At 37.9% G+C, this 24,723-nt stretch overlaps 1 protein-coding gene across 2 annotated transcripts in view; it reads left to right on the top strand.

The window, feature by feature from the left end:
- Positions 1–19,485, top strand: part of LOC136243748 (nucleoprotein TPR-like) — a 43,603-nt gene extending 24,118 nt beyond the window's left edge. Inside the window, exons 32-50 of one of the 2 annotated variants that reach the window (XM_066035350.1) lie at positions 10,274–10,466; positions 10,571–10,768; positions 10,883–11,025; positions 11,168–11,209; positions 11,265–11,309; positions 11,584–11,785; positions 11,949–12,150; positions 13,390–13,461; positions 13,549–14,405; positions 14,501–15,216; positions 15,264–15,579; positions 15,680–15,723; positions 15,770–15,939; positions 16,015–16,139; positions 16,193–16,404; positions 16,456–16,550; positions 16,608–16,676; positions 16,725–16,778; positions 19,247–19,485. In XM_066035350.1, coding sequence (XP_065891422.1) covers positions 10,274–10,466; positions 10,571–10,768; positions 10,883–11,025; positions 11,168–11,209; positions 11,265–11,309; positions 11,584–11,785; positions 11,949–12,150; positions 13,390–13,461; positions 13,549–14,405; positions 14,501–15,216; positions 15,264–15,579; positions 15,680–15,723; positions 15,770–15,939; positions 16,015–16,139; positions 16,193–16,404; positions 16,456–16,550; positions 16,608–16,676; positions 16,725–16,778; positions 19,247–19,299 — 3,808 coding nt within the window. In that variant the 3' untranslated portion in view covers positions 19,300–19,485. Of the gene's footprint in view, positions 1–10,273; positions 10,467–10,570; positions 10,769–10,882; positions 11,026–11,167; positions 11,210–11,264; positions 11,310–11,583; positions 11,786–11,948; positions 12,151–13,389; positions 13,462–13,548; positions 14,406–14,500; positions 15,217–15,263; positions 15,580–15,679; positions 15,724–15,769; positions 15,940–16,014; positions 16,140–16,192; positions 16,405–16,455; positions 16,551–16,604; positions 16,677–16,724; positions 16,779–19,246 lie in introns of both variants that reach the window. The other variant, XM_066035349.1, reaches the window with a different exon arrangement.
- Positions 19,486–24,723: the final 5,238 nt, after the last annotated feature.

Here is a 24,723-nt window from a genome sequence, read left to right as displayed (position 1 = left end):
AAGCTATAGTCTTACTGGAAGTATGTGCTACCATAACAGATAATGGGTCAAACTTTGTGAAAGCATTCACAGTATATTCAGATTCTTCTGATTCTGCAGCTGTACCCCTGGAGGATCAGGATGAATTGCTAACATTTGACTCCAAGGAAACAAATACTGATGATGATCTCACCCAGGTGCAATATGAATTGCCACCACATTATAGGTGTGCTGCACACACTCTTAATCTCATTGCAAGCAAAGGTGCTGATAAATTCCTGTCATCTTCCTCAACATCTAAAGGTGTTTACTGGAGTTCATTTGCTAAAAGCTCAGCTTTGTGGAACAAAACCAGCAGACCGACTGTGGCATCTGATACCGTGGTACAAGAAGTGGTCAAGAGGAAGCTCATTGTACCTACTGCCACAAGGTGGAACTCACATTATGACGCAGTAGTTCAAGTTGCTGACAATACTTTAGCAGAGTTAAATGATCTTTGCACCAAACTGGGGCTACGGTGTTTTAGTGAACATGAGCTAAAATTTTTGAAAGAGTACATCATTGTTTTAAAACCTCTTTCAAGAGGGCTTGACATCTTATGAGGGGAAGACAACTGCTTTTTCGGTACTCTTTTGCCAATGCTAGAGACAAATTATCAAAAAGGTGGTAGCTCTTCAGCCTGACCTCTCTTCCATGACCTGTGGGCTTGCTGGGGCTATAGAGGATGCCATTAGATATTGTTTTTAAAAGGTGTTTCAAAATGATAGTGCCATTTTAGCAGCAGTAACATTGCCTAAGTTTAAGCTTAAATGGGTGAAATCCGAGAACACAAAGGATTTATATAAGCAGATGCTTCTCCAAGAGATGAGATCCCTTGCTGCTGATATTGCAGTAACAGTTGTACAAGACTCACAGGATGAAATGGCAACGTCGACAAGAAGCAAAAAGGATGACTCCTATGATCTTAACTCAGATGATGAGTCTAAACCTGAAAGTAATGTCGACATAGAACCCAATGACTATTTGGCTAATGCAAGGGGCATTGATAATCTCTACAAATATCCTCTCTTGAAAAGGCTTTTCCTGTTGTACAACACAGCACTGCAGTGCACCTGTTGAAAGACTCTTCAGTCTTGGAGGATTAGTATTATCATCCAAACGCAACAGATTGGTTTATGAACGGTTTGAAAAATTACCGTATGCAAGGAAATTTTGACATCAAAAAAATTTGATGAATCGGTTTAATTCGTCAAATTTAAATTCGTCAAATGTTTATAAGCGCCCTTAAAAGTACAGGTTTTGCCTACAATTTCTTGATTTTCGTCAACATTTATTCGTCAAATCTGCTGAAGTCTGAATTCGTCAAAGTTTTTTGACGTCAAAATTTCCTTGCGTACAGTACTGCTTATGAGGTATAATAAAGAGTACTTAGATATCTAGATTTTACATACACATTGGTGGACTATTGGATGGACTTTTTTGAACTGATTGTAATTTGCCATTGTTATTCATCATTAACATATCAATTAATAATTTAAAACACAATATTGAAAGTAACTAGCAACTAAAGTACTTTATTACTTTTACAAAAGTACAGTAATTCATATCTTTTGTTTCAGTACTTTTTATTGCTTGGATCACTATAATAGCATAATATGTGTGATGTTTTAACAAATGGCTATGCAAACTATGTGAATTACACCAGATGCAAAACAGTATGCTTATTGTATGTACAACTCCAGTTTCTCAATGGCAATATCTTCATTAGAGTGGGCTACGTCTTTACAGATACGAATTTCAAAATAATCCTCAGCAACTCAGACTGGTAGTTTCCTATAGAACCACGGCATCCCAATTTGAGCACAACATCCATTACCAGTACCACAACCAGTACCATCCCATAAAAGGTCTGATAGGTAGTATGCAGCAACATCCCATTTTCCCACGTGATCCTTTACAAAGGCAGGTGGAGGGGGACCAGGATAAGTGGCACATGGACAATTGTACATACCACTGTGATTATAGTCATCGCTTAAACCAGCAGCATAGGTCCACACATGTTTACGTGGTGATCCTAAAGTGATGGAAATACCATCAACATAATTATGCATCATCAATGGATTGCATCTTTGCTTCATAGGCATCTACTCCTCCTTTCTGAAAACCTTTAGCTTGTCCACAGATGTGTTGATAGTCAACTCCCTTCACATGAAAATGTGCAGGAGAACATTCAGCTACATATCCTAAACACAGTCTCCAGGGAATGGTGATCTTGTGCCATGTTCCTGGACAACTATCATCTCGATTCATGTCTACATCAACAACTTGCATCCATCCTCCTTCAACACCACCACACTTTAGCTTCATGTTACAAGTGACCTCAAACAATCCTTCACTAGTCTTTATCCAGTATTGTCCAACACTTCCCCTACTAGTAGGATTACGCTAGTTTATCTCATGACAAGAAGCAGCAGGGTTGGTCTGACTTGTACCAAGTGTGTTGTCTTCATTAGCTAAAGCAGTAGCAAACAGCAGTAGTACAATAAGATACTTCATCTTTTGTTCAGTCAGTGACTGAAGTGACCAACTGAGTCCATTTTATAGTCTGATTTCACATAGCATTTTGTGTGTAATTTACTATATATGGAAAGAAAGATAAAAGGGTATTGCATCATTATCCATATATAGACATGTCCTCCCATGATGTAATTTGACAGCTGAGGTTATATTTCTATTGTACATGTATGTTTTTACCATATATGGAGAGATTACATGCGGTTGTAATGTAATTTGATACTTTGTATTGTGGTTATAATGTACCTGTAAGTTTTAACAAGAGTTAATAATAAGAGAGGAGAGTGTCTAACGCTGTATAGGCCTGTAATAGATGATTGCGCAGAAGTTAAACGGCTTCCTTTCCGTGTAACGTACAGGCTTCTAGTATTTGTTCGTTTCCTTACCGCAATTAGTTTAGCCGCACCGTGATGAATCCTCGAGAATATTCAAAGACTGAACTAAAGACTGAGCTGTATGTACAGGGAACAGTGCTCCTTCAATTGAAGAATGCTCAAAGGTAGGGTAACATGGCGACACAGTGAAAATTCGAAGCGATACTCCGCCTTTGGTTCAGTGTTTATTGGTTTCTCAGACGCTCTCCCCCAGAGTTATCTTCGAGGTTAACAGCAACACTTCTTTACGCAACAGAGCGATGCTCTTCGTGGTGAACTTGAACATCGAGTTGAACGCACGCCCTTGTGTCTGGGATAGCCTTTGTGGTTAAATGCGAAAATATACTAGCCAGTCTGTCATGGCGTTAGACACTCTCCTCTCTATATTATTAACTCTTGGTTCAGAGGAGGTTGGACGTGCTCTAAGCGCCACATAAATATATTGCTCTTAATTGCATTCTTTTCTTTGGTATTTCACGTGACCCTCAATAGTCATAATACAAATTTGAAAAACGATGGGGTTGACTGGGGTTGATTAGATATTCGGATGGTGCTTCACGTAAGCTTCAAGGTGATGTATTTTGTTTTGTAAAAGCGCTTGGTGATTGGGGTGAAATTAATAAGTTGGGTTTGGTATGTAGAACTTCACCAGAATTGTCACGTATGTATTCTCTAATCAGAACAATGATACTTTACCGAATTTAACTGAGATCGATGTATAAACCTCTTCAATAAAACGAGTTTCGCATAATTTGTTTTAGGGGCGCTTAAATCGTGTCCAACCTCCTCTGCTCTTGGTTTTAATAATTCAGGCAGAATGCTGGAGAGCAGCCTTACAAAGGCAGCAACATTTAATTAAGCTGTTTGTTTATGGTTTGTGGCCACAAGCTTTACCTCAAGCCAAAACAGTGAGGTTTGAACACCAGCCTACTTGTACTTGGCAGCCATGAATGTGCAAAATGTATTTAAAACCATGTTATCCAGTGTTACCTTTGACTTGTGGGATGCATGAAGTTTCATAAAAGACTGTTGTGCTGGATTAGAAACAGTGTGTTACACATTACTTTTGGCATGACTACATCTTGAGTACTAAAAGCTTAACACTGGGTATCAGTACATTTTTATGTTTTGACAAGACAAAATCTGTGTTGTACTGGCAGTTTGACAGTACACTCAAAAAAATTACCGGGAGCCCTGAACATATTAAAAATAGTTTTAGCACAGCCTCCCAGACCCCGTGCTCCATATACCTACTACCCTGGTGCACCCTGGATCCGCCCTTGAACTGGCTGAATGAAGACAAGTTTCGTCACCTCCAGGAGGACATTGAATAAAACTGAACATGTAACCTTAATAGTTACTTGTAATATAACGCTAGCAATATGCATGGTTGTGACTATACGTGCTTATTCAGTTATGGTGTTCATGGTGGCGTAGATCAAGTGCCAGAGAAGGTGTTAAAAGCAAAGTATGAGTGATCATTTGTGAACATACTGAATGAGGCATTGATAGCAATAAAGACTTTTAATTACTACTCCTCTCCATTCCAAGTCAATTTCAGTGTTGTCATGAGTAATGAAACCAGAGAAACATACACAAAAATTTGATGCAGAGTTTATTGTTGAATTTCAAATACTCACACAACCAGTTTAGTAATACTTGCAGGTAAGACATCTCAGTACTGGACATTTTACGTTGAAAGTATCAGAAAACACGCTGAGTATTCGGATAACCAGAATAAAGCAATATAATTAACAGTTGGCAACAACCATTGATGTGGATGGGTTTTGTCTCAGATACATCTCTTGCAGACTACAGTAACAATCGCTTTACTATTCTGCATAGTCCGTAAGAATGAACCTTTTTTTTTTACTAATGTGTATGCCTCCATCTGATATCATTATACTAAATCCTCTATTGTTCAAGACGGTGTATACAATACATCTTGATTGCATATTTCAAGATTTTGAATTAGTTTTCAATTATTGGCCAATACATTTTCGATGGCCAATTTAATCGAAAGTGTTCAGAGATGCAATATTTGATGAAATAAATGAAGCAAGTTTGCAAACAAAGTTTACTTTTATTAGAACATACGTCTACTCACCCTTTATCGAAATACATACTGACCATAAATGGTCACATAACCATTGTTGATAGTTGCAATTCTACCATCCAGCCACAGTGTCCGGACAACAATAAAATTAATCAGCCATTGCACAATATTGACCAGAAATTGGCTGATTGTCAAACGTTATTTCGAGCCCTGTATGTTTCAGGGCTAAAATTTTTGATATAGAATGGTTTTATGTCTAATCATACTGCTTTCTAAGTGGACTACATTGATCAGGAGTTATATAGGGATAAGTGACAATTATGTGTAGTTCAGTTAGCTACGGCTATAATCTAAAAGAAAGGCATACATAAGAGCATGTACATTTCATTTGCAAAATATCCTTATCAGGCTAAGTGTACATTGATAGTACTGCAGATGCTAGTTTTTATAACATCTATGGAGGATTCTCAATTGTGTGTGTCTGTGGTGACTGTTCTATTAGAGTATTAAGAGTATCTTGTACAGGGAATCTCGATTATCCAAACTAATTGGGAGGAAAGGTTGTTCATATAATCGAATAGTACGTAAATCGAACTTCCATACATTTATATACAGAGCTTTGCTCAACTACTCTAATAAGGCATATACTTGTTGACAAATACCCTAACTGAGCAGTCGATTTTGGGGGGTGGGAGAGAGGTTGGATCCACCACTGCAGTTTGTCTCTTGTTCTGATCAGTCCTCCTGGTGGGTCATCACTGTGAAGTTCCACTATCATCTGTATAGGGTCAAATTGGGCTGACCCTTCAGTGCTTACATCTGTAGAGCATTCATATGCAGACACTTCCAATGGATAGAGACATGCAATATACCCATTTACAGTGCAAACTGTCACAGATCTCTAAAGTTATCCATTATTGGCATAATATGGCATTCACAATTTCAAATTTCCATTGACTCCTAGACAAATCATCACTAATCTGTACCACATCACCAATACTGATCTGCTGCTTGTTGGTTCTAGTGACATGGTAGACTTCTTGTAGTGCTGGTAGATATTCTGGAAATGTGAAGGCATTGCCAGTCAGCCCTAATTCTTAAACTCATCCACCCATCCACTCATTGGTAGCAGTTAGCTATTTCAAATAATATTGTACCCATACAATAAGTGTGATGGGGTTAGTGGCTTTGTGGATACCCTGTTCCAGGAAATACATATATACTTACTTTAGTAACTGAATGTTATATTAGAGTGTTTGGCGGATCTATTAGAGCATCTCAATCTTTATTTTAAGAACTTGATCTGCAACCTCCTTGTTCAATAGCATGTCATGATGTGGTCAATACTAGTATCACTAATGTGGATATTGTGTTATCATTTACTGAAATTTGGTATCATTTCATTAGCATATCATAGTTTTATGATACCACTCAGTCTTGGCATGGTATAAAATACTATCAGATGGGTTGGTGTGTACAAACTGCAACAATACCATAGCCCTACCCCCACTACTTGTATGTATGATGTTTCTATTGTAAAATAGACTGTCTGAAGGTGTCATGTACGTAACTGCTGCTTCTATCATCCGGATAGGCATGTGTAGTTGTTAACTGTAATGTTATGAGAGTGAGTATGACAAAAGAATACAGTGAAGCCTTTAAATGAAGGACATTTTAGGACCAAGAATTTACTGCAATAAAAACTTCTTTCAGAGGCAAAAAAATTTTGAGACCAAAACTTATATGGATTTTGTGTCCTTAACTCACAGATGTGAGTATTACATATATCATACTTATTTGAATTTTTCCAGTAGCTTTCTGCTTAATATCAAAATGTTTAACCTTTGTTGTAATCTTATTGACCTATAGTGAAGTGGATTAGCTATAAAATTGTGCGTTTTAGTGATAAAAGCACCAAATTTGGCACAGAGGTAGAGGATCACCTTACAACCAAATCTGGATATTGGGCCAATGCAGACCATGCTCCCTTTGATAGGTTCTGTCCACTCAACCGCACTAACAAAATACTAATGTTTAATTACACAATAAACAAAGAAAATGACAAACTGCTCTACCATATGATATAGAATTACACTAATTTACCTATTTTGGTATAGCAGACATGGCCAAAGTGCACTCTGTGTGTAGTATTTCTACCAAGAACACTGTTGTGACAGTATAACTATGAGTGACTGCATTATTAGGCTATCATCACTTGTGAACTCATTATTTGGTGTTTTATGCAATCATGTAGATACTCTCATTTATTTAAGAATTGTTAAAAGTAGGAAAACGTACTGTATAGGAAATATCTATTCAACCATAATTGCTATCCCCTAACATCCTGTATTATATACATGTACTGTACATATGGCCAAGCTAAACTTCGCAGTAGTGCGTTAGACTACGGTATAAGAAATCCATTGCATGTAATTGCATAACTATACATGTAGTGATAAACATAGTTATATCTGGTTAATAAGGCCATTGGAAGCCCCACCCATTTTTAGATATGTCACTAAAACCAGTAAAAAGGTACACACAAAATATGATGAACCTTGTCTTGTTACGTACATGAATTCTACAGTTTACAATTACTTACATAGATTCTGTAGTTTATATACTAATACATTACCTGTTTCACTGCCATACAAGTCCCTCTAATAATGACTGCTCTCTGTTGTTCCTGTATAAAAAAGGGTGCGGCCTTCAAAAAGCCTGGATAAGAAAAACAAAGGTGGTGGCCATGAAATGGCTGCAATGACGTGGATGATGGTAAATTTATAATGGCCATTGTGCATTAATAGAATTTATTTCATTAACATCATTGCGGCCATTTCATGGCTACCACCTTTGATTTCACGACTTTTCTCACCCAGGCTTTTTGAAGGCTGCACTCTTTTTATACAGTTTGGGAAGGTTGCACCCTTTTTATACAGTTTGGCTTTTTTTTGCATGGATTTACTAGTCCTGTCATACAGCAGGATGACAAACCTCTGAATAATGTGAGTACCATGTTCCATTGGATCATTTGGTGTATGATACAATAGTAACAGTGCAGTTGTGAGCTCAGGCAGTGCATTTTCAGGTATTCCATGCTGACCACACCAAAAAACCTGGAATCAGTATCACATCCTGAATTTGAACAGCTTGGCAATGGAAATACTGCAGGGTTTGTGTCTTAACGTGGGTCTTTAAGATTGGGACAACAGATTCTTTCTGACAACCCACTGGAAACTCCGGTCCCAAAAAAAGATATCTGGCGAACATAATATATGCAAAGAAACAGTTCTGACCAAGTAAAATTTATTAATATTTTGGTCCCTTACAGTATCTATAGTGTCTTCAGATCCATTTACTGATGTAAGTGCTCAGAGAAATATGTTAATAGCATTTGAGGAAAATATCGGCCCTGGCAAAGGCCCACGCCAAAGCCTGTGAGTTGGATAGTGACAATGATACCATCAACCTTGCACAGGCACTTAAAGATTGCTCATAACTGGCCAAATGCTTGGGAAAGCTAAACCTTTTTCAGGGGTTTCCAGTGGGTTGATCTTCTTACCCCTTACTACCACAGGCCAATATTTAGAGGGAATTTGGTGACCTCAGACTAACCGCTCTCTGTTAAATTTACTAGTACATTACACTCAAGATCAAGGTACTATAACAGAGCAATCAAATATTCAATATAACAGTCAGTTATTTTCAACACTATTTAATTAAAACCATTCAACAAAAATTCCTGATATATCACCATATTAAAGTATTTAGCCATTCAAGCACAAAAAATATTTTAGAGAAACTGTCCCCACACTCCCTAGCTTTTGCATGCTTCCCATGCAAAATGTGTTTCAGAAACATACACTATATACCAAACAGAAAAAGGTCCTGCTAAGAATCCTGGTTATGGGCCAGCCCTGTGCTAGCCTTAGTAAACATGATACTTGAAACTCCAATCTTAAAGACTAATGTGAAGACGCAAACACTGTAGCATCATCCATTGCCGAGCTATGCATATTAAAATTCAGGCTGTTATGTTTCCAGCTTTGTTGGACATAGTAAGAAGAAAGCATGGAATACCTGATAATGCATTGCCAGAGCTCACAACTGCACTGTTACTATTGTAGCATATACCAAATGATCCAATGGAACATGGTACACACATTATTCAGAGGTGTGTCATCCTTGAATAAACAACATTGTGTTTGATGCATGACAAACTTTTAAGTCTGAGAATAATGTAATAGCCAAGTGTGTACCCAGTTAAATTTTTGTAAACTGGCTACTGAGTGCATGTATTAACCACAGCGTCTATGTGGGTAATTACAAACTATAAAATAATTTGAATTTATATACAGTATGTAACTAGACAAGGTTCTTTATTGATTGCTTTTCATGGTATATCTAAAAGTGGGTAGGGATTCCAATAGCCTTATAAACAAGATAGCTACATATGTTTATCACTAAATGTTTATACATATTCATGCAATGTTTTCTTATAATCTAACCCACTACTGCAATGTTCACCTTGACCATGTCAGTACATGTAAATAATACAGGACGTTATATAGGAGATGGTGCAAAAAGGTACCTTTTCACACATTTTACATGCCAGCAAACAAAATGATGTAACACTTGACTCCTTGTACTTATTAACTTACTCTTAGTTTCAAACTGCATCCAGATACCTTAACTGCACTCATGGAAAATTTCAGGCTGCAGTAATAAAAAAAGTTATAAAGATTCAAAGTTCAAAAAATGAGTCAAATTTTGTGTGCCTTTTTGCAAATCTGGTCATACATTTCCTAGGATGTACAGTATGTGTTCTTATCTTTAACACTTCTTAAATAAATTAAAGTATATGAAAGCATCTACATGATTACATAAAACATCAGATATGATGATAGTCTAATAATGCAGTTATTCATAATTATACTGTCACAACAGTGTTTTCGGTAGAAATACTACACACAGAGTGTGTTTTGGCCATGTCTGCTATGCCAAAATAGGTAAATTAGTGTAATTCTATATCATATGATAGAGAGTTCATGTTCAGTTTGTCATTTTCTTTGTTTATTGTGTAATAAAACATTAATATTTTGTTAGTGCGGTTGAGTGGGTAGAACCTATCAAAGGGGGCGTGGCCTGCATTGGCCCAATATCCAGATTTGTTTGTTAGGCGATCCTCTACCTCTGTGCCAAATTTGGTGCTTTTATCAGTAAATGCACAATTGTTATGTATTTTTCAGTTAATCCACCTCACTACTATGCTGAATTTGTTTCTCTTCAGATACATTCGCCGAGAGAAACAGATCAGTGATACTAAGACAGAGTTGGCACAGTCACAGAAAGTCCGCCTCCAGGAGTCATGCGACCACCTCCAACGTAAACTAGCTGAGACAGAGAAGTTGTTAGTAGAAGAAAGAGAACGTAACACAATGAGTATGAAGAGTGCCGAAGAGCATGCTGCTATTCTTGCCAAGGTCAGTAGAGAAAAGTGCAATTTTTTAATGGTTTGCATAGTTTATTAAATTGACATTGAAATTTGAAATGTTTGCACTTTGTATTTAGTTTGTTTTCTTCACAGGTAGAGCAGCTAAACCTGCTCAGTGACAGCAACAAGTTGTTGAGGGAGCAGAAGAACAAGTTGGACCAGTTACTAGAGACATCACGGTCTCGTGTGCAAGAGCTAGAAGGAGAGATACAACCACTGAAGGAGTCTGTGAAGACACTGACTGTTCAGAAGGATGCCCTCGTGGCTGAGAAAACTGCACTGAAAAATGAGGTATGCATTCTTATGTGTTCTTGTAATCTTCTGCCATATAGAACATGTTAATACCTGAATATATTCTATGTGGTGGTGCAGGAAGCAGTTGTTTAATGTTTAGTTGATATGTAGGTTGCCAAGTGGAATGCTCGTACTACTCAGTTGATAGAGCGGTACAATCAGGTCGATCCTGATGAGTACAAGCAGTTGATAGAGGAACGAGAGACAAGAAAACAAGAATTGGCTGAACTAAAAACACAACTGGAATCTGTGAAGTTAGTGTGTGTGTGCATACATGCATGTGTGTGTGTGTGCGCACACACACACACACACACACAAGTGTCGTGTGTGAAGAGAGGGCTTGTATATATGTATATGTACTGGTCGTTTATTTCATACACATATTTGTGTTGTTAGGTCAGAATTTAATACTGAGCAAGAGTCTAAGAAAAAGTTGGAGTAAGTTAAACACCTAACCTAAAAATACTTCAATTACTCACAATGTATTCTGTAGGACTGAACTCAATGCAGCCAGGCAGTCAGACCAGGAAGCTGCCAAGTAAGTGTATTCACCTTGTACTATCTAGCCACAACGTTGAAGAGGGTGACATTCAAGATTGATGCATAGTTTGAAAATTGTTTGTGTCTACATGATTTTTAACCTAATTACAAAGTTTGTGAAAAAGTTTATATACAAATTTATAGCCTATACTCCTTTAGTATTTGCTACTTAGAGTAAATATCATGTTGTGAAGGTATGCCATGGTTTAGTTAAAGGGGTCTTATGTAATTAGTATTTAATGGATGGATGTAATCAGAATGTTATACAATAGTGTTGAGCTGAAACAAGCTCAAGATGAACTGACAAAGTCTCAGGAAGAGCTAGCCAAGTCTGAGGAGAACATAAAGTCCAAGACAGCAGTTGTACAAAAACTACAGAAAGTCGGCCGTTCGTATCGTATGAAGTTTGAAGAAACCAAAAAAGAACTAGAACAAACTCAAAAGGAACTAGAACAATTGAAGGAGAGTAGTCAGGTACAGCATGTGGCTTTCACTTTGCTTTTTTTTTTGTATACGATCTGTAATTTGTAATATGTGCAAAACTGTTAACAACTGTCAGGCAGTTCTTTGTCCAGAGACTTAACCACACCACTGCTTACATACGCACTCATTGGTTACTTGGTGTGATCTCTTATAGTCCAAAGAAGCAGCCACAGCAGCAGCTACTGCTGTTCAGCGGAGCTCCCTGGAGGAGAAGGTTGATCAACTTGAGAAAGAGAACAAAGAACTAAAGGAATCACTGGATACACAGAAGGCTTCTGCTACTGCCAGTGAGAATAAAGTAAATGAGATGAAGAGGACAATGAAAGTGGCTATGCAACGTTTAACCAACATGAAGGGTAGGCTATAGATGTATTAAAGTCTAACCTGTCTAACCTGGTCACCTTCAGACAGAGAATTTAAATGAAGCAGGTGGCTGCATTAGACAGTTGGATTACTGCATAAATTACTTGTGGAATTAAAAGTTGGAAATTGCTTTTCTATACCGGCAGTCACAAAGACGGATTTCACTATCATACAGTACGATAGTACTGTATAGTAGGGACCACAACGGTGTGGGCGTGGCCCATGAAAAAACATCACCCAAAAACCTTTCCCTGGCAATGATGAGACAGTATTGGTTAAGTAAAACTAAGCCCAAACAAGCTTTCAGATTGCCTCGAAACACTTTCAACAAATTGCTATGGAATTTTAACAAATTGCTATGAAATTTAAAATATATATATATATTAAACAGAATTTTCTGACTGACTGACTGACTGACTGGCTGATGCCTTCAGACAAGCGTAACTTAATAACAGCTAAGGCTACGGGCTTGATTTTTTCGCTGTTTGATTTCACTTCAGCCCGAGAGGTGCCTTTAGACATACCGCACTACATACAATGCATTCTTTATGGACTTACCAGTGTCCTCCTTTGTGTCCCATTCATCTTTGCTGACAGCGAAAAGTGTCGATTTGGTGGTAGCACGTAATGGCTTCCCTTCGTAACAGAAATCATCAGTATATTTCATAGTGGCTACTTTGATTGCAGAGGTGCTTTTCGAACAGTTCTTGATTCGTACTGCTGTGTAACGGGTTGAGCATAGCTGACAACGAAGTGTAATGGACGCTTAACTTTTCAGACGATAATTGATAGGTGGGGCGTGCAGCGCCATTTCTTTCTTTTGATGCGGTATGCGTGGGTTCACCAGTCATAATAATTTTATTTACAAAAAAAGTTAACAAATAAGTACACAAAAAAATTTGGAATTTTCAACTAGAGTAGGACACATCGATAAAAAGTACTGAAACAAGCTGGAGTAGTGCACAATAATAAAACAATAAGAAGTGTTATATCCCTACTATTATGGTATCTTGAGCACAGTAGGGACATAACACTTCTTATTTTTTTTACTGTGATTTAATACCATGCACTACTCCAGCTTGTTTCAGTACTTTTTATCGATGTGTTATAGTCCCTACTCTAGTTGAAAACTCTAATTTTTTTTGTGTATTTGTAGTAGACTGTTTATTTTAATCAATATGTGTGAGTGATTTTGCAATTTTCAGGCATTGCAATTATTTGTTTTCATGTAGGTGAAAAAGAAAAATTGGACTTGGAAGTAAAGAGAATGAGCGAAGAACGAACAACCAAAGAGCAACAACTTGGTAAGTACTTACACCATATAGCTGGACAAACTTTGAACACTGAAAGTATGTGTAATAGATGCCAACATGATTTTATTGTTGTTACAGAGGAAATGTCCAAGAAACTTGAATCACAAAAAACAGAACATGAAGAAAGGATTAGTTCCTTGGAGGAAAGGTTGCGATATTTCCAGTCACCCAAACAAGAAGGTCGTCTTGTTGAGACTGCTAGTACAGCAACACAGTCACCAGCAACTCAAGCAGTTTCCATAACAACACCCATGGCTACTGTTAAGCCAACCACATCGATAAAACATTCCACGACAAACACGCGTGTCACTGTCACCCCTACAGCCAGCATCAGACCACTGGCCACTACCACACAGACTCCTACAGCTGCTGTCACACCAACACCAATTCCCTCCACACAACAACAAGCTAGTGTAGCCCCTGTTGCTCCTGTTACTACAGTAACTACTGTATCTGTACCAGCTATGGATACTGGTATGCCAGTGAGCAGTGCTGCTGTGGTAACCAGTGGGGAACCCCCTTCCATAACCACAACAACTACAGCAGAAGCACCTACAGTTACTACAGCAACTGTTAGCTCAGTGGAGCCAGTTACAAGTGTTATACCTTCAGGAGAAGTGTCGTCTTCCTCTAGAGAATCTTCAGCTTCTTCCCACCAAGACCAACCTCAGTCATCTTCTCCAGAGCCTTCAGCTGTCCAAACAATACAGCCACCAGTAGCTCTGAAGAATATCAAGGTGACTTCTGCTAGTATTACAGATGGCAGTATGGTACCCAGTGTGAACATTGTGAGGATGAGACATCCAGCTCTAGCCACTGTAGGAGCATACTCTGGTAGAGTGACCATCAAGAGACGTAGAGCAGAGGAAGATGAGGCGTCCACTGACCAAGAAGGATCTTCTGTGGATAGTAAGAAACTGAAGCAGGAAGTTGAGGTATTTGTGTGTTTGTATTTGTATATATTATGTAGTGTACACGTCTAATAAAGATAAAGCAATTGAATTGGTGATGATTCTTGCTGTATATGTAGGATTCATCAACTATAGTGAGTACAGAGGAGGGGAGTACAGCTGGACCATCAGAAGAACAATTTAGCAGAGAAGAAGAACAGTCACAGACAACAGCAACTGGTGCAACTTCAACTGATAGAGTTGATATTGCTGCCACAACAACTAATATTGGAGATGATGTAGTTCAAAGTAGTCCTGTTGCAGCTCCTGAGGTGGATTCACAACAATCGGAAGCTGAACCGATGGCAATTGAGGGTGAAGCACACAAGGACACTGATGCTACTGCACAAGAAACAACAGAACAAGTGTTGACATCATCAGAACAACCAGTAGTACCCAGTGTAACTGATGATGGAGGCTCTACTGTTATCATGTCATCAGCAACATCAGACGTTGTTGTTGAGGATGATGATGGTGGTGACCAGAAGGAAGATGAAGAGACCAAACCAGAAGACAATGAAGCAATGGAAGAAGTTGTAAGAGGTGAAGATGATGATGATGACGGTGAAATGGTGGATGACGATAATGAGGAAGAAGAAGAAGATGAAGAGGAAGAGGAGGAGGAGGAAGAAGATATTGAGGTTGAACAGTTGTCAGGGTTTGAAGTGGCCTCAGCTGCTACCACTGAGGTGACAGCTGAAGGAGATACTGGCTTGTCTAAGAGTGATCCAATAGAGTTGTCCAGTGATGAAGAGACTGATCGAGTTCCAGCAGTGATGCTGAGCAGCGCAGCAAGGTTGGTAGTTTACATAACCACACATTCACTTACCATGTACATTACAGGGAGGGAGATGTTCGTTTGCCAGTAGTACAAGATGAAGACAGCAGTAGTATTATGGTGCTTAGTGTGGTTGATGAAATGACAGATGCAGCTAGCAGTTATGTTGATGTTGTTGGTGAACTAGATGATGGGAATGAGGAAATTAGAGATGAGGAGATTGACATACATCCCCACCCATATGGGGATGTGGTTACACACTATGCCTCTCCATTACAACTACCAATGGATGATAACTTAGTACCACTTGGTGGACATACTGCTGCTGAATCTGTAGTCACTTTGTCTACCACAACATCATCCTCAGAGGTGCAACCACAGGTAAGTCACTGTGTACATGAATTTGTTAATGGTAAAATTATATTAGTGTAGGCATTGAGAGTGTTGTGTTTATTATGCTCAGTATAATGTGTTGTTACAGGCTAACCTACCCAGACATGTTAGGCCTCACTCAATGTCCACAAGGTAAGTACTATAGTTTAATAATATCACTACTCATCTACATTACCAGATTACACCCCACAAGTTTACAAGAGGACAGTACTGATAGGCTAGTACCACACACTCCAGTGTATACCAGTGGTGATCAGTCATTAGCTACTCATGTGTTAGCCCCATCAGTTCCAGTTAGTGACCAGCCAAGAATGGTCACTTCTCAGTCAGCCAACAGTGCCGCCCAAGGTCAGTGGTTGGATAATATTTTACAATGTGAAAATCAAAAAAATGTGCTGTAAAAACTTTTCTTGTTTTCCACAGTTGCTGTTGTTCCTTCACTGGAGGCTGGAGACATGTTATTGATGCATGGTGTTGCTGACCAGTCTGCAAGAGATGAGCCACGCCCATCATCAGAAGTAGTCCCACCCTCTACAATTGCACAACCAGTGAGCATGACAATATTATCAGTTACATCATGTGATGTGTTTTGTTGTGATAGCCCATAAGTGAAGTTACTCAACCAGATGATGATGTTAGCACACAGATGTCAAGCGAGGTGCGGTCACCAGAAGAAGGGGAACTGGATGACACAGAAGATGGATCATCCATCAGGATCCCATCTGTCATTGATACTGAAGGGGAGTCATCCTCAGTCAGTAGGATATCTGTTATTGGAAGTGAACCAGTAGTAGAGTCATCTAAAGATCCTAAGTGAGTAACAACTTGCTATCTAGTTGTGTTATTGTGTTATCATGATGATAGTGTCGATGAAGGTAGTTCAATGAGTAGGATACCATCAACCACTCAACAGTCAGGTGTAGCCTCACCCAAGCCAAGTACCAGCACTACACAAACTGGTAATTATTATTTCATTCTGTGTGCTATTATGCTGTTGTGTTTAACTTTGTTAGCAGAAAAGAAACCTTACAAAAGGAAGGTGGAGCCAATCGTATGGGACAAGGTTAACACAGGGCCACAAGCAGGTATGGTATAATCACATTATTGTATTGGTAATCAGTTGTGTATCATAGCATCTGGGATAGGAAGAGATGTGAAAGTAAAACGAGGAGAGCCAACCAGAAGAGGTACATAAAATGTATCTTAATGAAGCGCAAATGGACAAATCAAATGTGATTTATTGTGCTTTAGCTATGTGCGTTGTAGAATATTTATAATGGAATTGCAGTACTTGTATGGAATTGGTGGTTGTGGTAGATTTTACTCCTTTTTACAACCTATAATATAGTTGCCAGTCTTGGATTTTTCTGGCAGTCGTCCATAATTCAACTAAACTCACACAAATTGTATGAGGGTAAGATTTTAGTGAGTTTCACACTGACTCGCCAAAAACTTAGTGGAAAACAGCCATTGTTAATAATTTTAAAGAGATGATAGTTTTATATTATGAACTGGGTGTGTCCATTCACTGGACTGGATTATTGGGGCTGCACTACTGGACTCAAGGGTTGTTTATTTTTGTTTGCTTTCTTGCCTTTTGTAACCAGACCTAACTACAGAATCAAGCATTTAGACACCATTTACAGCGAGACATAAACTTGTTCATTATACAGCAAACATCAGTGTAGTTCATTATTGAAAATGATTTGTCTACTACAAGCGATGATATAAGCACTGTGCACTGTTAACACTGCTAATGCAACTATCTGTTTTTTCTAGTCCTGTTTTGTGAAATAGCACAATTTTTTTACACTATGCAATTGAAAAGCTACATTTAGTGTAGAGGCATGTAATAACAAATCCCAGTGAGTGGGAGTGTCAAAGTGCCTACTGGGTGATTACTACAATCAAGAGTTTATAATGGTGTAGGGAGAGTGTCAAACTAGCTATACCCTGTCAAAAATGAGCCCGTAAAATCCTTTGGCATCATTCAAATGACTGTTATTTGTGTTGTTTGGTGACTAATTATAAGTACAGTGGGTGCACGCATATACGTACGTTGAGAGACTAAAGCTACAGATTGAAAGAACAGTGTACTCAAGAAAAGTATAGCACAATGTGCTGAGGAACTCAGTACAAAGAGAAAGACACAGCCAACTAACCTGGAAAGCCATAAATATCAACTTTGCACGTGACCTTAATTCGAGATTTCATCATGCCGGGTCGCCATTCCATGCCTTGACAGTTCTGATAGTGAAAGTGATACGTCTAGATGGGGTTTTAGCCATAGGGATTCAATGCATCTAGATGGGGTACCACCTAAGAAGGTGTTAAATCTGGGAAATCAACAGCGGTCAGATTTATGAGAGGACACAAAGGTATGCAGACTACTTTATGGGCTCATTTTTCACTGGGTATAGAGAAGTCTGACACTCTCCCTAACACATTATAAACTCTTGCTACAGTGCAGCTAGACAGAGCAGCTCTGCTGCTGTGTGAGAAGTTAGTTATCACCCTGTGGTCAAGCCACTTAATGCTGGTTTGTGACATCATAACAACCATGTCTTGTTTGGTATGGTTTACCAATGGAGCAATAGCCTAATATGGAAATGTTAAAAAACACATCAGTACAGTACTTACACCTGCAATATATAATCCCTTACACAGTAGCACTATACCATTGCGATAGATTAAACAATTGTCAAGGACTATTTTCAGTTTTTCTGGCAATCAGTCTCAGCAGTGTGTATTATGATGAATCAATAACCTCTGGCTCCATCGTTCTATCTTTTAAGCCCTTGCACATTACATGATGCCACTCCACCAAAAGCAAATTATACCTCTGAAACTGCTGCTATGTAAAACTACCCATCACCACAGTCACTACAAAGGAACTTGCTTTAATATCCACACTGGGGTTATATCCTGTGTACTCAGATGACATCACCCTTGTAACGGGATGTAACTATAACTAAGCATATTTCAATATTTCCTTTTTGAACTCTTGAATTTATCTCACTAACATTAATTTTTTTTTACAGTTATGTATTGTGCTAGCTGTTAAATGTAGCCAGTAAAGTGAACAATTGTAATACAAAAGGTGTAAAATGATTTAGTGCTGCGCCCAAATAGTGGGAGAGTAGAAGCTGTCTATACTGTCTGGTATACCAGAAATTTACTATAAAAGCTCTGTTGGTACTCTAATAGAACATACACTTGTACTCAAGTAATCTAATAGAACAGTCATTTCTAATTTAGGATAAACAAGGGTCGGATAACTGAAACTCTACTGCAGCTGTATGTCCCTCTATTATGTAAGACAAGACAATTGAGAACACTGAGTGTGTGGTATACAAAGTAATAGTTATATAGCTAATGGCTTTTATAGTCGTATGGCTTTTATAGTCGTTGAAAGGGTATTTGAGCAAACTTTAAATGAGTCCAGCAATCTAGTCCAGTCCAGTCCAGTGAATGGATTTACAATTTAATCAACTCTGTTGTTAACAAAGGCTAGACTTATACCATGTGAAATTAATTCCACCAAATCCATTTATAAAAGTGCTGTTATTGTCAAGTAGAAGAACCTGAACGAACAGTTACCAAAGTGATAAACTGACTTGTTGACCAAAACTTATTATTATTATTATTATTACAGGTAGAGGAGCTGGAAGAGGTGGTAGGAAGCCAGGAGGACTTAAGAATAAATGAATTACCAGAATTTTTCTATAGTTTATGTAACACACACACACACACACAATCAACTGTACAAAATCACTATGAACACTTTTTACCAAGTAGACATTTTTTTAAAGTGTATTGTAAGTAGCTACCCTCCACTATGACATCTTCCAATGAGTATATATATATGATTATGATGATGAATGGAATGTAGAAGATGATACATATTTTATAGGTTATCAAGGACTTATTCCAAAATCATTTTACTAGAGTCATGATGTGATTATAAAATCCTTTTCTGTTATGTATGTTGCAGCCATAGCGAGTAGATCTCTTGTGAAAGAAGACGTGGGCAATTGCAAGGTAACTACTTCGTAATGTATATATGCGGGGAGTCATCATTACATGGAGAGAGCCAAATTTCTGGATGCATGTCCCCTAGATTGGCATACCTTTATTGTAGCTGTACATAAACTATGGCAGCATATCAGAAAAATGAGCACTTTGATAACAGTAGGAGACCTTTTCCACATAGTAAACCATGTAATTTGAAAAGTGAGGCCATTGCAGATTTGACCTTTTGGTGTCAGTTAAAATCTCGGATTACTGGCATTTTGGTGGATATACCAATTTTTACAAGTTTGTTGTCCAAATGATTAAGGCAATATAGGAAGTTGCCTTTTTCTTATTGTTTCGGTTGATTTTCACACCATGGTGTAATATCAACATGTGCAAATATCCAACAAGTGGTCATGTGACCAACAATTCATAATAATTATTGCGTTGACATCACAACATAAAATGGCAGTGATAGTATAGGTGTACAGAGGGGGCTAGGAGGTGGTGTTTCACTGTGATAACATTTTATATTTTCCAGCAGGGGTGAAGGTGAGGTATACACGCTTCAATAAAAATGCACATTGCTCCGTATGTCTGGCTTAGCTGGATGGGCCTGTACATGCTTATTACCTTAATTATCAAATGGCTCCATGTCGTGAAAGCCACAAACACAGTTCAGTTTTTGTTACTGTGTATTGAAGTCCTCTCTGTGACACTATCACAGCCATTTTTTCAATTGAGACGTCACGTTTCAATGCAGATAAGGTTGATAACAGCTATACTGGATGTACTATGGCACTAAATTGAGATAATGTCTAACAGTTGTGGCACGTGCGATGATGCACGACGAATATAGCTACCTCGATTGGAAGCAGTCAGTACTGAAATAGTTACGTAGCTAGTTCTTTAAGCTGTAATAATACAACACCGTATGTTGGCTAGCCCACCATTGGGTCATTAGCCTTTTTTGCAATCACGAATGATTTTGAGTGTTTCGTGGGGGTATGCCTGCCCCTCCATCACCTTCTAGCTAGCTACGCCCCTGAATGTCTTAGATCACGATCACCCTAAACTTGCTACAGCTACAATGATTTGGTCAAATGTCCACTTTTTGGGTATTTATGTGTGTATAAAATTATGCTGATATTGAATGCTACAAGCAATCCAATTATAAAAATTTTAATTACCACTTGCAATTGTTTACCTGTAAAGGCCAGTCTGAGTGAAAACCATCAGAATTGCATCAAAGTGTTTGCTAAGTACCACCTGAGTGCATGGAAACCTACCTGCTTAAATACTTTACAAATAAAGAAGTATAAGGAAATATCACATTTGAGTAGGGATCATAGAAATAAAAAGCAATGAAACAAGGTACTCATGTAGTTGGAGATTTACTTCCTTCTGCAGCCATATAATAGGAATTTAAAATGTCCGTATTACCGTGACCTCCCATGTCTTATTACTTTATATTTCTATATCCCTATATAGTATAGCGGCACAACCAAAAAATTGTGCACCTATTCAAAAGCCATGAAACTTTCCACATAAATAGTAGTCCTCAATACATGTAATTTAGATATAGTGCCATCGCTGAGTTGACCTTTGGTGACTTTTACAGCCACTTTTGTACAGAAAATTGATCATCTTTGTCTTTAACTCCCTGAGGCAGTAATTAACTTGTTAAAACATGGTACCAAACAAAAGATCTTGCTGATAGAAACAACTTGCATGGCTTTTATTTGAAGTCAATGGGTGATTTCATTCTGAAGTTATGAGTATTTTTATTAGCTACAAAATTTGATAAATTTATGCATAATTATCTGCCCACAGGTAATTCACACCTCGAGGGCACTCCAGGTAAATTTATCAAATTTTGCAGCTAGTAATAATGATCATAACTTTGTAATGAAATCACCTATTGACTTCAAATAAAAACCAAGTTGTTTCTATCAGCAAGATCTTTTGTTTGGTACCATGTTTTAACAAGTTAATTACTGCCTCAGAGAGTTAATTAAAGACAAAAATGATCAATTTTCTGTACAAAAATGGCCATAAAAGTCACCAAAGGTCAACTCAGTGATGGCACTATATATAAAATTACATGTCACGAGGAGTACTACTATTTATGTGGAAAGTTTCATGGTTTTATGAAAAAGTGCACAATATTGCCAATTTTGGGGGCTACGCCGCTATACTACTACTCAAATGTAAAAATAATTTCTGCAAATTTTCCCTTATACTTGCTATTATGCATATGCAAAATAGTTTTGTAAAGGCTGACAATCAATTCTAACAAACAATGCAACAACATACTGTAAATGTGAAAAAAGAAATGTACAGTGTAATTATTTTTGTCTCAAGTCATGAAACTATGTGGCTCTTGCTTTGTGATTTATTTCACATAAAGTTCCATATTCTCAACAGCTGTGTCTTCACCCACTTCATTTCTGCATATGCGGATCTCAAAATCCTCAGCTACACATACTGGTAATTTCCTATAGAACCATGGCATTCCAATTTGAGCACAACATCCATTACCAGTACCACAACCAGCACCATCCCATAAAGGGTCTGATAGGTAGTATGCAGCAACATCCCATGTTCCACATTTCCAGACTCGCAGTAATAGTGATTCCCTACAAAGGCAGGTGGAGGGGGACCAGGATGAGTGGCACATGGACAGGTACAGCAATCATTATAACAGGCATCACTTAAACCAGCAGCATAGGTCCACACATGTTTACGTGGTGATCCTAAAGTGATGGAAATACCATCAACATATGCAGCATCAATGGATTGTGTTTTTGATTGGTATGCATCAGTCGATCCCTTTTGATAACCTTTTGTTTGTCCACAGATATGTTGATAGTCAACTCCTTTTGTATAGAAAGATGCTGTAGCACACCCAACTACATTTCCCAAACACAGTCTCCTGGGAGTCGTGATCATCTGCCATGTTCCTGGACAACTATCATCTCGATTCATGTCTACATCAACAACTTGCAATTGCATCCATCCTCCTTCAACACCATCACACTTTAGCTTCATGTTACAAGTGACCTCAAACAATCCTTCACTAGTCTTTATCCAGTAATGTCCAACACTTCCCCTACTAGTAGGATTATGCTGGTATATCTCATAACAAGAAGCAGCAGGATTGGTATGACTCATACCAAGTGTCTTGTCTTAAGTAACAAACATCAGCAGTAGGATAAGATACTTCATCATCTCTTGCTCTTCTTTCAGTAACTGTAACATCAATAAAATTTATAGTGCAACCTGTGTTTATGTGTTCAGTTCACTATAATGGAGATCAGCTATGATTTTTAGCATTGACCATTTATGGACATGTGCACATTCTAATGACATAGTGACAGGTGAGACTATAACTTGTACAGGTACACTTTTACTTTTACCATATATGGATAGCAGTGCAGAACTATTATTTATTGAATAATTATGTTATAAATTACATGCTTGTCGTCATGTTATGGTCTCTTAGCTGTAATTAAGAGAGTAAGGAGATCCAGTCATTCCAGTGGCTAAGTGTATCTATATTAACCATACAACTGTGCTATTCAATAATATTTTTTGTGGTGTATTAGCTATTACAATTGCTGGCTACTGAATGTGACCTTTTATGGTCATGCAGTTCTTCTAAACTGATTCTTGCCGTGTAGGAATTACTCTCTGTGAGCTTAACATCATCACATCAGGGAGGAGGTTTGCTTGATACGTATATACAAAAGTTATTTTCTGTGTGTATGTGCATAGGAGATGGCTATAGGTAATGAGAATGGATTGGAACCAGAAGACTAGAAGTCATGGTTACATTTTATGTAATTATTTACAACAGGATTAATATGATAATGTATTCATAGTAGCTATATTCATGGTGTTTATTTAAAATGTGTAGCCTCAGTTTGAGGATTAATGTATATAATGGTTGTTGCTGGATAATAAAATCAGGAGATAGTGAATTCTGTAACTCAATTGATTTTGGAAAGAATAAATTACTGCATTGATTTGTATTCTAGCTTAGAATATGACATAAGTATAATTTGGTAATGAACTCTGTTGTTTGAATGGTGGTTCAGGAAATAATTCAATGATACAGTGTACATACCATTTTCTTCAGCACTATAGACTGTAATTACTGAGAATAGACTATTCTGCTTAAGTAATCATTTTTTATAGCAAATCTTGATCGCATATTGTTACACACTGTTAGTTTTTTCACTGTACCTTCTGGTCTTTAGATTGATTTCTTTAAAAACACTAAAGATTTGAGGTTCAGTAGTTAACCTATCCATGTACCATTTTTCTGCTTCTTCCCATAGGCAGTATTTACCTTGTAGGCGTGACAACAATATCGGTGCTATCTTTTTGTGAATATTTGCTAAGTGTGACTGTTTGGGTACCATGATGTGCCTTAAAACCCTTAATCTTCTTCAGTGTGCCAAATTTCAAGGCATTCAGACAACCCATTCACATCACGGTTTATGGCAGCTTTTGTAAGGGTGCTAAAAGAAGAAATTAAGCCAATTTTTGAAGTCTCATATTTCTGGAATGCTTGAAGTGGTTTTGCTCAAATTTGGTATGTGGACTACTGAAGATGAAGGGCATTTCCACAGCAAAAATCGTCTAAGGCAGCATGGCGTGAAAATGGCATTTTTTCCTGTTATACCAGGTGTGGTGTGTGCTGACTTCCTTGGCCACATGACATACGTACTATCATGTGTCTTGTATTATAATTAACCCTTTGGTCATGAACTCTGTTGTTTGGATAATATTAGGTCAATGCACTTTCAATAAGACTGTGTGCAATCTTACAGAGTATATGATAGTTATATGGATAACTAATTGTAATGTTGCCACTGCATGGTTGGGAATGCCAAGCTGTCCAAGATGATTTGCTGACAGACTTTAAAGTGATGTTACTGATGTGAGTGGACCTGCATGAAAAATTTTTCTACTCCCAGAGGTGTACTCGTAAATAACAAGATTTTGTTTTCAAACATGTATTCTCATGAAATGGTTAAGGGCATTCTGACTGACCAAACTGATCTTACAAACCATTTAGGTGGAAGAGAATCTGATCAAGAATGAAAATTT

Source organism: Dysidea avara, chromosome 13 (genome assembly GCF_963678975.1).
Source record: "Dysidea avara chromosome 13, odDysAvar1.4, whole genome shotgun sequence".
NCBI lineage: Eukaryota > Metazoa > Porifera > Demospongiae > Dictyoceratida > Dysideidae > Dysidea > Dysidea avara.
The sequence above is the reverse complement of the archived record's forward strand: the minus strand, read 5'-3'. Positions and strand labels throughout refer to the sequence as shown.